The 14,927-nt window shown below is 40.5% G+C and overlaps 1 protein-coding gene and 1 long non-coding RNA gene across 4 annotated transcripts in view; one reads left to right on the top strand and one right to left on the bottom strand.

Moving 5' to 3' along the window:
• LOC116688084 (uncharacterized) overlaps nt 1-14,849 on the bottom strand; it is a 45,320-nt gene extending 30,471 nt beyond the window's left edge. The window contains exons 1-5 of the long non-coding RNA XR_004331700.1: nt 14,733-14,849; nt 14,373-14,524; nt 14,174-14,245; nt 13,718-13,818; nt 12,968-13,065 (exon numbers count right to left, since the gene is read on the bottom strand). This is a non-coding gene — a long non-coding RNA (uncharacterized LOC116688084). The remainder of the gene's footprint in view (nt 1-12,967; nt 13,066-13,717; nt 13,819-14,173; nt 14,246-14,372; nt 14,525-14,732) is intronic.
• The window catches only part of LOC116688083 (uncharacterized), a gene marked incomplete at its 5' end in the record, with an annotated part of 17,268 nt that overhangs the window by 1,144 nt on the left and 1,197 nt on the right, over nt 1-14,927 (top strand). For all 3 annotated transcript variants that reach the window (XM_032513882.1, XM_032513884.1, XM_032513885.1), the window contains 1 exon segment: nt 12,619-12,717. In XM_032513882.1, the coding sequence (XP_032369773.1) occupies nt 12,619-12,717 (99 nt within the window).

A 14,927-nucleotide genomic window follows, 5' to 3' on the forward strand; every position in this document is an offset into this window, starting at 1 on the left:
CAACATTGAATGATATTGCCATGATGGGATAAACTAACATTTCTTAACATGAGACTAATACGTCAGGAAGACATTTGTAACGGTAACTACGTGGTGAAGTGAAACAAAAGTAAGAAACACGCTTGAGGTTTTAGGAACTGCGATGCTTTTAGCTAAATGCTAACACATGCTAACAAGCTGTCATGTCATCTCAGGTTAGCGTGCTTCACACTAACATTCACTAATAGCACTACACACATGTACAGCTGAGGCTGATGGGAGGTCATTATTTTTGCAGGTAAACCACAAAATAAAGGACGAGTTGAAATTTGACCCAATGATGGTGCTCCAGGAAGCGTAAAGAGATCATCAAAGTTCTTACAATTCATCTTGATGAATGTTTGCACAAAACTGCTGCCAATCCGTCTTATACCATTCATTGGCACGGCTAAAAATATCACTAACTATCACTTAATTATTTCTGTATTTGTTTTGAATAACACTATCTCTAACAGGCTTTAATAGTATGCACTGTAGTGTGTGAGAATGCAGTGGTGTGGGTTAAACTGGTGTACACTAGATATCTAAGACAGAATATCATCACAAGGCTTTCATCTGAAATGTGTCATCTCCTCACAGGTAGGAGGCAGAACGTCCCCGCTGCTGAGCTAATGAGTTTGAGAAACAGGCAGAGTGCCTCGGCTGGGCCAAACCAGAGGTCCTAAACTCAGATCATGGTGAACTTAAAAAAGGATTAATGTCTTTAAATCAATATATGCAACACAAGGGGACTGGTTAAACAGGAAATACAGCTGGCAGGAAGTTTCTCTCACTAGTTTCCCATTGCCAACATATTTCCACGAGCTGCAGAGGAAGTCTGGCTATGTACCACACCTTCTGGGAAGTAGAAAAACGTGCTCTGATTTATTGGGCATTCTTTAAACCAATCACAGTTGTCTTGGGCGGCTAGCGACGGTACCTCTGCAAAATAGTCTTGGGAAGAACTTTTAGGTTGAACATGCACTTAGGGAGGTGAGCTCTGGAATTAAAATATGTTAATTAGATTGTTGTTTCTAGCTCGGAGGATGTTTCCCAAATCAACCAGAGTTTAGAATGCTAACACAAAAAAAGCGAGGGACATCCAACGGATGGGTGGCACCGGAATATCCTGTAGATACATGTTTATACTTCTCACTTCACCTTAATTTCATCCCTACAATAACACAGCAATACAATACCCTATCAATTTTTGTTTTTGCTCCTTTACAGATTTTGAAAACTGTCTGGACGATGTCGACATTGATAATCCGGAATTATTACCCTTGATTTTTCAAAGACTGCGCAACAAGTATGAATCCCCTTCAAGGTATGTCAGAGAGTGCTCAAACATCCCACAAGGCTGCTATGAGTGGGCTCAGCAACAGTGGGCCACCTCTGGTGAATGTGCTAGTGATCTTCAAGATCTTCTCAGAGTCTCCAGTCAAGGGGTCTCCAAATTCTTGTTGATTTTTGAACTTAATTTTACATAACATATATATGGGTCCCTGCACAGTTCCTTTTCAGTTAAGGGTCCTGCCTTCAAAAACTGAAGATCCCTGACTAGGGCACTGCTATAGCCTAATAAATATCACTCACATAATTATATTTTTTGTTAAATGGTGCTACCCTACTCAAGGTGTTAAATTGTTTAAAGGGAATCGGCTACTGTTAACGGTAAGACTCTCAAATGCCACAAAACAACCTTTTTGTAATTCAGTTTTTTTGTGGTAATCTGCAGCCGCTTTCTACGCAAAGACATATATTCTCTCTTTTAGACAATTCAAAATCACATCACTAATAATGAATGACTAAACAGGTGTACTTATAATAAATAGATTTTCCTTGTTCTTTTTATTTCATCTTTTCTTTTTAAAAGAATGACACAAAACCACTGAAGTCTAAAGTTTTTTGCAATGCAACAGAATCACACATCTGCACTGCACCCTGGTCAGGATTTAAGCGAGATATACAGTATGGTTGTGTGGAGCATAAGTGTCCTGAAGTTTATACTTGGCATTGATGTGGCGTTGATCCCTTTAGAAATACCAGTACTGGCATTGTGTGTGCGTGGGGTGTTTGTTAGAGCTTTGGAGCGAGTACCGATTCTAGAGGAATTCTAGAGGACAATTGTGTTTATGGAGAAGGAGAACCAGGAAATGAGTAGGGATAATGCAAGGCCAGCGTCGTGCAGACAGTGTTATTGCAGTCTGCACTCTGTGTGTGTGTGTGTGTGTGTGTGTGTGTGTGTGTTGTGTGTGTGTGTGTGTGTGTGTGTGTGTGTGTACAAGGCATAACATTGGTTTCAACATTGGGGATAGGGTTGAGGTCTCCACTTTTGAGCAAAATTGAATGTTTGCCTTTTCTGCATCAAGTTATGGTGCAGTTGTCTTAATTTACGTGAAGGAGATACAAGATGTTTTTGGGTGGGTTACACTGGCTGGTTTTGATTATTGGGGGGTGTTAACCACCATCCCCCCTGTTTTATTACTGCCTATGTGTGGTCAAAAACTGTCTGTGTTTCCAGGGTAGGCTAGCACCTGCTGAACCAGATTGGTTTCTATTAATGCCCTGAACGCTAATTGGCTCTTAAAGTAAAATATTCAATCAAAAGCTGAACCCCCCACTTTAGAGGTTTTTTTTTTTTTTTGATTTTTGCTTTGCTTTTTTTTTTTTTATATATAACTTAACCTGAAAATCCAGCCCTAACAGCAACCACTTAAAAAAAAATAATTTTTTGTATACTTTTCTTTCAGCTAGCCTACTTTAACTGTCCAGTAGAGAATCACGGCTGCTAGTTGACTGACATTTTGATCTTTACCGTGGTTGCCTAGCAACGCTAACTCAACTCGAATACAGGGCTGCATTGCTTGCTATGATTTAAATATCTAAAAATAACACTAAATACAAATACTTAGCACAAGGCTTTTTCAAGTTATGGGCTGTGAGAAGCATGTTTGTAAAACAAATGAGTGTTAACATTTTACTTTAACGCCGCAAACGAAGACTATTCCGGCTCTAGACCCAGGTGCAGCAAGAACCAACAGACACCGGTTGATGAATGTCCAGTCGCATGAACCTACACATCTAATTACACGACAAAGAGCGAATGTCCTCTCCGGTCAGTAGCTAGTAGTAGTCGGAGGTAAACTTGCTAGACGTTGAGGTGGACTACAATAACGTTTAAAGCGAAATCATTTCCCGCTGCCTTTGTCCGTTAACCCGCACCGTGGCAAGAAGACCCGTCGCTTGTCTCATTGGCGACAACCATGAGCCAGGTTCATCGTCTCCAAGAGCGACGGCGACCGCGGCCCCTCAGACATCCAGGGGAGGTGAACCAACTGTTTGAGGGAGACGACCCCCCGACCAGCATTGATGCGGAGGTGAAGGATGCTGCCGGTACCGAGTGGTGGTAGTGCTGAAAGGTAGGGAGACACTTACCAGGTTCAGTCACCCTGTTACTTAGCTGTAACGTCAGGCTATTATATGCTAGCGGTCCTGATGCTTGACTCCTGGTCGGTTACACGTTGTCTATGGATCGATGCTGTGTGACTTGATTGTAGGCAACATAAGGCACGGTCTGGCCAATATAACGAGGCTCTGCAGACACAGAGCCCCCCCCATAAAATATATGCAATGCTACAGTTGCATTGCACAAATTATTGAAAGTTGCATTTATGTTCATGTCTATGTTGTCAAAAAATGGGCTATTTTTGCTTCCAATGGTCTGTTATTTTTATATGTTTGCTCCCACTGTTGCTGCTTTTAATGTGTTCATTCCATCACTGTCATCAGTGGTCACTCTGAAGGGCATCAGTTAATTTCCTTAGTAAACCCCTCTGTTGTCAGACACTAGCCAGGGCTCTTCATCTCCCATCTGACAGACCTAACTTTATGTGGCCTGATTTAAAGGGTTTATTAACGATCTTAAGTTCAGCTGGTCATACTTCACCCTCCAGCCTACATATCATTGACATCCACCTGAAACATCTAGCTTAAAAAACAACTGGCTTCCCTGGGGATGAAAAAAGAAAAGATGTCAATGTCAAGTACGTTTCAACCTTGTAGCTTGGTTTTGGTTTATTGTACTGGCAAAATATTTATTAGGTGATAGCTTGCAGAGTGTGTTATCTGGCTGTTTTTTGATAATTGATTTGTATCCCAGTTAGTGCTACAGGCCAATTCCTGTGCTCACCATAAATAGGAATTTGATCCATGTGAATAAAACATCGCTGGTCAAACCTTAATCCGTACAGTAGGTTTTGGTAATTTCCTCCATGTACCCCTTTGAGGAACCCTAACCCTGAGAACCGGAGCCATTGTTGTGCAACACTGTGTTACCAACTAACCTGATTGAAATAGTCAACGCCTGTCAGTCATTGTCTGAATTGAATGCAGCAGTGCAGAAATGGTGGCAAAAATTACCATCGGGCCAGGAATCAAAGCTGTTACGATTGCCAATGTTTTTTAGAAAACATGCATTATTCAGGGACGGTCATGTGCGTAAAGATTTATCTCAAATTAATAAATACATTTCACACTGCATGACATATGAAGGCTGCCACATTTATGACATTTCAGATATTGGCCAGGCTCCCTAGGTTCCCATAAAGGCCTTTATTTCAGCTCTAGAGTTGCTCCTCCTTGGTTTCTGTGCTATGGTCTGATGTCTCCTACCCTACGGAGAGGTAGACATCCAGTCGAATCCTTTATTCACTCTGACCACTTGTATTAACAACATAATACACATTATAATATGCCAACAGTTACATGTAGTCACAATATGTCTTTTCTCGAGTTATATGACTACTTCAGTTTCTACACACTAGATGGAATACTTGACCTTCTCATTGATATTTTAGATGTCATCCCCTTGACTGACATCTTTGCTGCTGCGCCAAGGTTCAGCAGTGTTGACAATGTCCACTATTAAATCAGCCTGTGAGATGAAGTAAGGCTTTTAATTACCAGTCCAGCGCTTTACTTCATTGCTACAGAAAGCCTTGGAGGTTCAAAACATGCCACCATCTCCTCCAGTGCAGGTGAATTGACATAGAAATGTCTCTTCAGCATTTCTCCACTTGATACCCCGGCATATATAAATCATTCCCCTGGACGTAAAAGATGGCTGTGTGGGAGAGTAGGAACACACCTCACCATCTCCTTATGTTCCCCTTAGCGATGGGGGAAAGTTTATGAGGGACTTCCTCTCACATACAGTAGGCTATGCTCTTGCTGAGCTGCAGACTTGTGGAGACTGCATCCATCCACTTTGCTCGTTGCCAGTAACATAGTACATTTTCACCAGAGTTGTTTCACAATTGTCTTGCACTGAGGTGCAAACCCTTCAGCTCAAGCAATATGAAGTTAATTGCTTGCGGGATGGTGTGCTATTTTTCCTGCTTCCTGTTCTTTGTGTCTTGAGATCATTGTAATAAACACAAGACAAACCATGGCTGAACATCAGATTTGTACATCATGGGTGTGAGGCTTTTATAGTTAGCTTGACTATAGACATTTCTGATTACTGTTTTTAGCTGCCAACAACAATTAGTTTCACTATCAATATTTTATTACTGTCCTTGCTAATTGTTTTTTTATTAAAATGCTAAAGGCATTAGTGAAATCACAACTTCCCAAACTGAAGGTGTCATATTTTTGTGTGATTAACAATTTCTTTTTAAACACATCCAAAAATACAACTCCCAACATGAACATATCCTAGCTCCTCCTTTTCTAGCTCTACTATGATAACATTTAACACAGGAACAATCAGACATACATGTAAATGCCTTCTGTAAATAGAAGGTATTACATGCTGCCGTGGTAGGGGCATAAATTACACCTAACCTACTTTCACTTAACTACGGTGCCGTAAAGTCTAGACTCAATCAGATCTCCGTTATCTGCGCAACGACATACAGTGGAACAGAGGCAGCAGCAATAACCTAATATACCATCATTACTGAGATTAACTACATTCTCGTTATATTTGCATTGAATACGCATTCATAAACAGAACATAACTCTTGCAGCGCACATGAACAGAGTGAAAACACGTTACAGCGTACATTGATGTTAAAATGTATACAGGTTGGCAGTGCGGTCTGAAATGTTTTGCACCGTCTTTCGCTGTACGCATTTTAGTAATGTGAGATATTCGAGTCAAATAATACCCAGCAGTAGTACAGATAACGCCTTTCAGTAGTTCTACTTCATTACTATACATCTCTGACCACGTGACACTCCCTGAGGTCTTTGTGTTCATGTCATTTAGCTGACGCTTTTTATCCAAAGCGACTTATAATTGCTCTAAATATCAGAGGTCGCACACCTCTGGATCAACTAGGGTTAGTGTCTTGCTCAGGACACATTGGTTGATGTATTGCAGTGAATCGAACCTGATCTCCCCCCAAAGGCATGTGTCAACCAGTGCGCCACACCTTGACATTTGATCAGCTGAAACCACATATTTGGCATTTTATCTTAAAAAACTATTAGCGACCGGCTGAACGATTTAATTTGACTAATCTCGCAGTTCTAGTGCATAATGATAAAGCAGTATCCTTTGTGCCATCGTTTGATATATGGAGTGTTGAAGACTGTGAATGTGTCAATGCAAATTGTGCCATTGTTGCATTTTCCTGCCATCTAATAACTGCAGGGTCTACAATGCCCATTGAGTCTTGTGCTTATTTCAGCTGGCGTAGCAGAGCAATATCTAATTCTTCCCCCTTGGCTTAGACCCGGATCCTGTTTCCATCGATCCGAGGGAGGTGTGAGCTCTTTCGGCTCAGCCACCAATGTGGTTGATGATGATGGGTTGGGTTGCAGTAGGAAGGAAGTTCTTGTCTGGCTGTGAAGTGCACTCTCTGCCCTTGACCTTGCAGTGGTGTAAAGAGATAATCTCCATCGATCAGTCGGGCTCAGTGGGATGGGCTGCAGAGGGGATCAGCATTTCTCATGTGCACTTGGCAAGGAAGGTTTTAAAACTACCAAATCTTCAAAAAACCCTCATATTTCAAACATTCTTTTATTTTTTGCAACTTGGATGCAGCACAGCAAGCTGTAAACACCACCTTGTCATTTTTTTTTTGACAGGGACAATGTGCATTTGGATGTTTAAATTAATAACTTTCTAAACTGTAGTGTGTGTGTGTAGTGAGTCTAAGCAACAGTTTCTTAGAGCACATTACATTCATTTTAAGTGGGTCCACCTGATGAGTGTGAGTTCATTATTCACTTTCCCTTATGCTCTGTTTGGTCTCCTCTTACTTCTGCGGGAAATAGCTAGCTCTTTGGCTGCTAAATGCTACAAACTTTTTTGTGTGACGTTTGGTTTGGGAAGTTGGCATGCAGTGGGTTTATCAGAGTGATGGAGTCAACCAAAACAGTAAAGTTGGGCGCTCTGTAACTCAAACAACCTGCTGGAAGATGCAAAAAGGTTATGTTGCCTTGACAAATACTATGTAGGTTTCACATTGATGATTTGATCCATTTTTAAATTTACAAATATGGTTAGAGCAGCTTTAAGATAAGATTGTAAGCTGCTGCAATCCTTGCTTGCTCTCTATAGCAGCCCAAAATAAATGCAGTTTCCATGAGTGAGCAGACTCCATATGTCTGAACTATTTGGTGTGAATTGGCTGGTCACTTATTAGAACTCCTGGTTTCCAGCCAAGCTGTGATCGCCGAACAGGTTCTAGTTTGTGTAAGAGAATGTGTTGGGTATGTACAGTACTTGTGGTTTAGTTTTATGAATGTGTCAACAGTAACTATTGTAGCAGATGGGCTTGATCTAATACACACAGACATTTGATGTTAATAACTGCAAACCAATTTGTCCCCAATGTTTCGGTACATAAGCAGAGAGGCCGATGTGGCTGAGGTATAATCCGTGTCACTGTCAGGATGTTCGGTTTCCTTGTAAGCAAATACAATCCAGAAGACAATGACACAGCATGGGAGCGCAGCGACAACAACACCCATAATCACAACAACAGCACAACCTAATAACCCTCATGACAGCAGCAAACTGCTTTTGATCTCAATTATCTTGTGTTTTGGTCTTTGCCGCTACATAGGTGTAGGTGAATTTCTATTTGAAATCTATACAGAACTATCTAGGAATCTATCTAGTTTCAAGGAATAATTGATAGCATAGTAGGAGTGTGCAAGTTCCCGTGCACTTCCTTTCACTCTAATTTAAACAGTGTAGTACATGTGGTTTGTTGTTTGGTTTGCTATTGTCTATATACTGCTATTTCTCCACCAGAGCTGAGCAGACAGGTTCAGATTATTAAGGATAATGCTGGCAATATACAGTGTGTGTTATATATATACTGTATATATAGATATATATTGCCAGCTGAAAAATAAAAATATATTTTTTTCTATTTCAACAAAAGTCCATCCAGTATTTTCTGCTTTCACAACCTGTAGCTCTCAGCACCCAGCCCAGTTGTTTTCCACAAAAAAACGGGCCATATATATATATATATAATATACTATAGACTTTTTTTTTTTTTTATATAAATTGCCTAAACAAACACACGGACCACTGCGTTTTCAGCAAAGGCTACTCAGTCAGATAAAAAATGCATTTTTTGAGGACTATTTTAAGCACATTATATTATATTCACTCAATTCGACTGAAGGTCTAATCCCAAGCAGTGGTTGCCAGTGATTGTGCTCCCATGATAATGGGCTGTTGGCTGACCAGATGGAGGATTGTTTGTGTGTTTATTCAGGCATTTCTGCCCATGCATGTGCTATAATGAATGCCATGCAAATAATAGCTGACCCTCTTGATATAGAGGTGCAGTCCGATGGTGAACACAGATATTGAGTCAAAAGGGCTATTGTGGATGACTCCTATTACTTTAGTGGGGTGCTGTTTATAGTCACTCCTGGAGAGCGTGGGACCTCATTAGGATTTTATGGATTATTTATCACCCCCGAAAGCATTGGTAATCACAGCTTTTCTTGTCATGAATGAGAAATGTGATACTAAACATTGCATTTGTTGTGTTGGCCGTTTGTTCACACAAAAGAAATTAGGTTTGAGATGTGAGGTTTGTTGGATAAAACTAAATTCTCTGTATCTTTTGATATTGAGGGGGTGCAAAAATAACGTAAACTTTGAATGAAAAGGGAAATGCAAACTCTGTTCAAGATCCTTGTTTTATTGGTGTTAAGTCTAGACTAGGGCTGGGCGATGGAGAAAATCAATTCACAAAAAAACTATATATATAATATATATATATTATATATCACTATACTCTCGATACTATCGATACCGCAACTCTATTGTAGTGTAGAATAACGGTGCTTTCACAAATATTTACACAATGAGATTTTTTGATAATAATGTTGATATAGTAATTGGACATATGACTAAGTGGGTAAAGGCAATAATACAACAGTCTGCAGTTCAGAAAATTACATCACTTTACTGTAACTTATGCCATATTATGATATTACGATTATCCAAATCTAAGTTGAAATCTATTCTCATATCACGGTATCGATATATATCGAAATATGGCCCAGCTCTATTCCAGACCAGTTAAACGTTTTCAGTGCAGTGGTGGAGAGAGGTATAAAGTAGGGGAAGATGAAAATACTTTATGATGTGTACAGCATAGTTACTTTCCACCGCTGATAAAGGTAATGATGTCACTTGTATCAAGCCTGAACATTAATTTCCCGACATATCTGCCAGTTGCTTGTCGATGCTGTTGTACCGTCTCTGGTTCTGGCTCTGACAGGGGAGAGTGACAGGACAGCCCCTCTCTTAATCAGCGTTAAAAAACTTCTGAAATAATGGGAGTATGTCATCCCGTAAATGTATCTGTCTCTGCCATCATCTAAACCATCGAATTCCAGCAACAGGAAATACGCACTGGTGTCCTGTGTGTCTGCGGCGGGCGGAATCCAGAACACAGAACAACGGAAAGAACTAGGCCTTTTCACACCATATCCCAACCACTTGGATAGAGGTAAGGTGGAATATTGCTTAATTGTCCCTTAACACCTGTTAGCTGAACACTATCATTTCCACCATACCTTGGTTTATTATTAATATAAACTGCCAGAAAAATACACTGTGAAAATAAGACATTTTTTCCAACTTTCACATTATATACTTTTCTTTGGACCCAGCAAACTCGTTACACTCTCCACTTACCTTCTTTGTCTTCTTGGCCATCTGTTCCCCTCCTGCTGGTAATGCCATTAAATGGTGCGGCATTTTCTACCTCAGAAGACATTGATTTGTAACTAGCGAGCTATTAAATGCCAGGCCTCTTTCCATCATTCACCCCGTTGTTCCTTTTTCTTGTCAAAGGGGCCATCCTACAGTGCAGATCATACAACTCATACACACATTACCTATGTATGCCCAGTCCCTATCTAATTTTCTGTTTAAGTGGAATGAAATGATTGAGGCTTCTGTAAGGGGGGGGGGGGACACTGTAAAGAGAATGTGGTTACATTGACCAGACAGCAGGGCGCCAATTTAAAGTTTTTATGGTGGAGACATACACAACTGATGCTGTGTGTGTGTGTTTGTTGGGGTGTGTGGTGTGTGTGTGTGTTTGAGGGTGCCTAAGTTATCCTTCTATTTTTTTTCGTCAGAGGCTTTGACAGTAAAATAGTTAATATACAACATAGAAAGGTGAATTAACACTGCTTCTTGCACAAAACCTTTACAGCAAATGGGAATTGGAGGTTGGATGTGATGAGAAATTAATTGCTCTGCGTGCCCCAGACAAGTTTTTTCTCTGCTAAGACAACAGGGCAGGCGTGTCCTAATCAAGACACCAGCATCTAACGCATATTCCTTCAGTCAGAATCATGTGGCAGAAAAAAACTAATATATGAGAGGGGATCAGGATCCCGCAAATTACACCGCTCTATGTGTATGTGTTGTGGGTGTGTGTTGTGTGTGTGTGTGTGTGTGAAAGACACCGAGTGCGTGTTAAGCAACATGGCTAGTCAGAAGAAGTGTATGTGTGTGTGTGAGTGTGAGACGGATGGAATAGTAGGGAGAGAAAAAGTAACAGCACAAGAGGGGGAGTAAACTCTCTTAGCCCGAAATCCTCGTGCCGTTATGTAACTGTGTCTGCAATGGGGAGGTGTGTAATACATGTGTGTGAATGTGTGGTGGTGTGTGGTTGGGGGTTGGAACCAATTGATAGAAAGTGACAAAACCTCCTCACAGGCAGCAGGCTGCAGGGCAGACCTCAGTGATTACAACATATGGGACGAAGGGGGGTGGGGTGGGGTGGGGGGGGGAGACAGGGGAAAGCCTCAGCGGGAAGAGTAGAGCATTTCTCCTCTACCACGCAACTCAGATGACACAACCATCACAGGTCCACAGCTCCAGTGACTGGACAACCACGCTCGTTCTGTGACACGCCGCCTGACTTGCAAGCTTTACACTTAAGATTTTTATGGTGCCTGCGTTCCAACCGAAGACACAATTTGTTTTAGCACAAATGGCAAAAATGTCCTGGCTCCAGACACCAAAATGTAAATATTAGCCGTGTTTTATAGTCCTTCTGTGATGGTAAACTGATTATCGTTTGGTTTGGGACCACTGATTGGACAAACAAACATTTAAGATCCCGTAACATGGTTCTGGGAAATACGATGGTCATTTTTCGAATTCCTGATTGATTATCAAGAAAAGAATTGGCAGACTAATTGACTTATTGTTTAAACAATAAGATTATACCAATAAAGCCTACAAGAAAATGGTTGCTTGAGGCTTTGGGGGCTGGATCACAATTTGAAATTGAATGGGTAAAATAACGTCTGTTCTACATGTAATTCCTGGTGATGACAGTCTATTTCAGTCCTATCTTTCCTCCGTTTCATTGCCTACAGTGACTTGTCTGCATCGTGCTTGGTAGATTTTTGTTTTGCATGTGTCACTGTCAGCACATCAAGGCATTCAGTAGTTCATCATCTTCGAATGTATTTTTAGACCTGTTGGATCTTTCTTCTGCAGTTCAGCACCATAGGATCGGTGGGCACCAATATTCTCATGACTCTGCGTCACATTTAAAAGCTGAATAAAGAAACACAGCTTTGAGGTTTTAGGAACTGCGATGCTTTTAGCTAAATGCTAACACATGCTAACAAGCTGTCATGTCATCTCAGGTTAGCGTGCTATCACACTAACATTCACTAAGTAGCACTACACACAATGTACAGCTGAGGCTGATGGGAAGGTCATTAGTTTTGCAGGTAAACCACAAAATAAAGGACGAGTTGAAATTTTGACCCAATGATGGTGCTCCAGGAAGCGTAAAGAGATCATCAAAGTTCTTACAATTCATCTTGATGAATGTTTGCACAAAACTGCATGCCAATCCGTCTTATAGCCATTCTAGTGGCACGGCTAAAAATATCACTAACTATCACTTAATTATTTCTGTATTTTGTTTTGAACTACCTATCTCTAACAGGCCTTTAATAGTATGCACTGTAGTGTGTGAGAATGCAGTGGTGTGGGTTAAACTGGTGTACACTAGATAATCTAAGACAGAATATCATCACAAGGCTTTCATCTGAAATGTGTCATCTCCTCAACAGGTAGGAGGCAGAACGTCTCCGCTGCTGAGCTGAATGAGTTTGAGAAACAGGCAGAGTGCCTCGGCTGGGCCAAACCAGAGGTCCTAAACTCAGATCATGGTGAGACTTAAAAAAAGGATTAAATGTCTTTACAATCAATATATGCAACACAGAGGGGACTGGTTAAACAGGGAAATAGCAGCTGGCAGGAAGGGTGGGGGGTTAATAGCAGACTTCCTCTGCAGCTCGTGGAATATGTTGGCAATGGGAAACTAGTGAGAGAAACTTCCTGCCAGCTGTATTTCCTGTTTAACCAGTCCCCTTGTGTTGCATATATTGATTGTAAAGACATTAATCCTTTTAAGTTCACCATGATCTGAGTTTAGGACCTCTGGTTTGGCCCAGCCGAGGCACTCTGCCTGTTTCTCAAACTCATTAGCTCAGCAGCGGGGACGTTCTGCCTCCTACCTGTGAGGAGATGACACATTTCAGATGAAAGCCTTGTGATGATATTCTGTCTTAGATTATCTAGTGTACACCAGTTTAACCCACACCACTGCATTCTCACACACTACAGTGCATACTATTAAAGGCCTGTTAGAGATAGGTAGTTCAAAACAAAATACAGAAATAATTAAGTGATAGTTAGTGATATTTTTAGCCGTGCCACTAGAATGGCTATAAGACGGATTGGCATGCAGTTTTGTGCAAACATTCATCAAGATGAATTGTAAGAACTTTGATGATCTCTTTACGCTTCCTGGAGCACCATCATTGGGTCAAATTTCAACTCGTCCTTTATTTTGTGGTTTACTGCAAAAATAATGACCTCCCATCAGCCTCAGCTGTACATGTGTGTAGTGCTACTTAGTGAATGTTAGTGTGAAGACGCTAACCTGAGATGACATGACAGCTTGTTAGCATGTGTTAGCATTTAGCTAAAAGCATCGCAGTTCCTAAAACCTCAAAGCGTGTTTCTTACTTTTGTTTCACTTCACCACGTAGTTACCGTTACAAATGTCTTCCTGACGTATTAGTCTCATGTTAAGAAATGTTAGTTTATCCCCATCATGGCAAATATCATTCATATGTTCTTATTGTATCCCTGTGTTGTCCTTACTGAAGAGCATGAGCATATCAATGTTCTTGTCCTTCCTCTTTACAATGAAGCAGTCAGAGCAGCCACTCTGCAGCAGCATCTCTGGTTGATAACTGGGAAATCTGTTGAAGAAGAATGTGAATGGTAATATACTTAAACGGTTAACATTATAACTACAATATCATAATCACATCAACACTGCATCTGTATAAAAACCACATAAAAAACAAATAACTGTTTCAGGATTTCAAATCCTGCCATAGGGCTTACATTTTTCTTTAATATCTTTTTATTCTCTATTATTATTTTTAAATGCAAGATCCACAGAGTTGTAGCCTACACTGTGAAGAATAGTAATGCTTTTTTTTCAGTTATGGTAGCCTCTAGTGTAAAAGTTTAAATAGTGATTTAAAAGAAGCAAAGACAAAGAGATAATTAAACAACAGTGCGCACAGAAAAAAGAAAGAAAACTCTTACTGTTGCGTCGTCATCAAAGACCGTGTTGTTCTCAAACAAAAAATTTCGGATTCAGTTCCACAATATCCATATCTGCAAAAGGTTTATTAAAGATTTAACATCTAACAGAACAAACTGTGCAGAACAGATTGTTAGTATGCACAAACACTCTGACGGTGTGATGCAGTAGATTCTTGCCACCAAATTTTAAAAATAAAACATTGCTTACGTTTAATCCTATGTTGGCTTATAGACGTTGGGTGTGTTCATGGAGGTAATATTCATTGAATAACTTGGCCAAACAAAAATTCAGTAATGTGGTAACCACACAGGTATCCGAGGTCAAGGCAATGAAATACCAAATCCAGGAAACTGAAATACAAAAAGGGAATATTGTTTGGTTATTACATATATTTATGTGAATGCTTGACAATAATCTGAAACGTTTACGTGAATTGTTTTCACAAAACATGCAAGAAAAGAAAAATATGCAAAATGGATTTGTAGGTTCAGTCAATTTTGTCTAGTAAAGCAGTTTGAAAATTTCAAATTACAAGTAGTTATAAATATGGAATGCGACTTAGTCTGGAGCTTTGTCCGCTGGCTTCAGCAGCTTTCACAGACCAGCGGCGCAGGCTGGCCCACCGAGGTGAGACTCAGCACAACAACAGCAACACACACCGTCTCATCACGGCTGTGATGCCTCGCTGTCTCTCTCAGGTCGGTTATAGCGGTGTCAATGTCCAAATGTTTTCGTCTGACACCCAGCAAGTCA

This window comes from Etheostoma spectabile, chromosome 4 (assembly GCF_008692095.1).
Source record: "Etheostoma spectabile isolate EspeVRDwgs_2016 chromosome 4, UIUC_Espe_1.0, whole genome shotgun sequence".
In the NCBI taxonomy this organism is placed as follows: domain Eukaryota; kingdom Metazoa; phylum Chordata; class Actinopteri; order Perciformes; family Percidae; genus Etheostoma; species Etheostoma spectabile.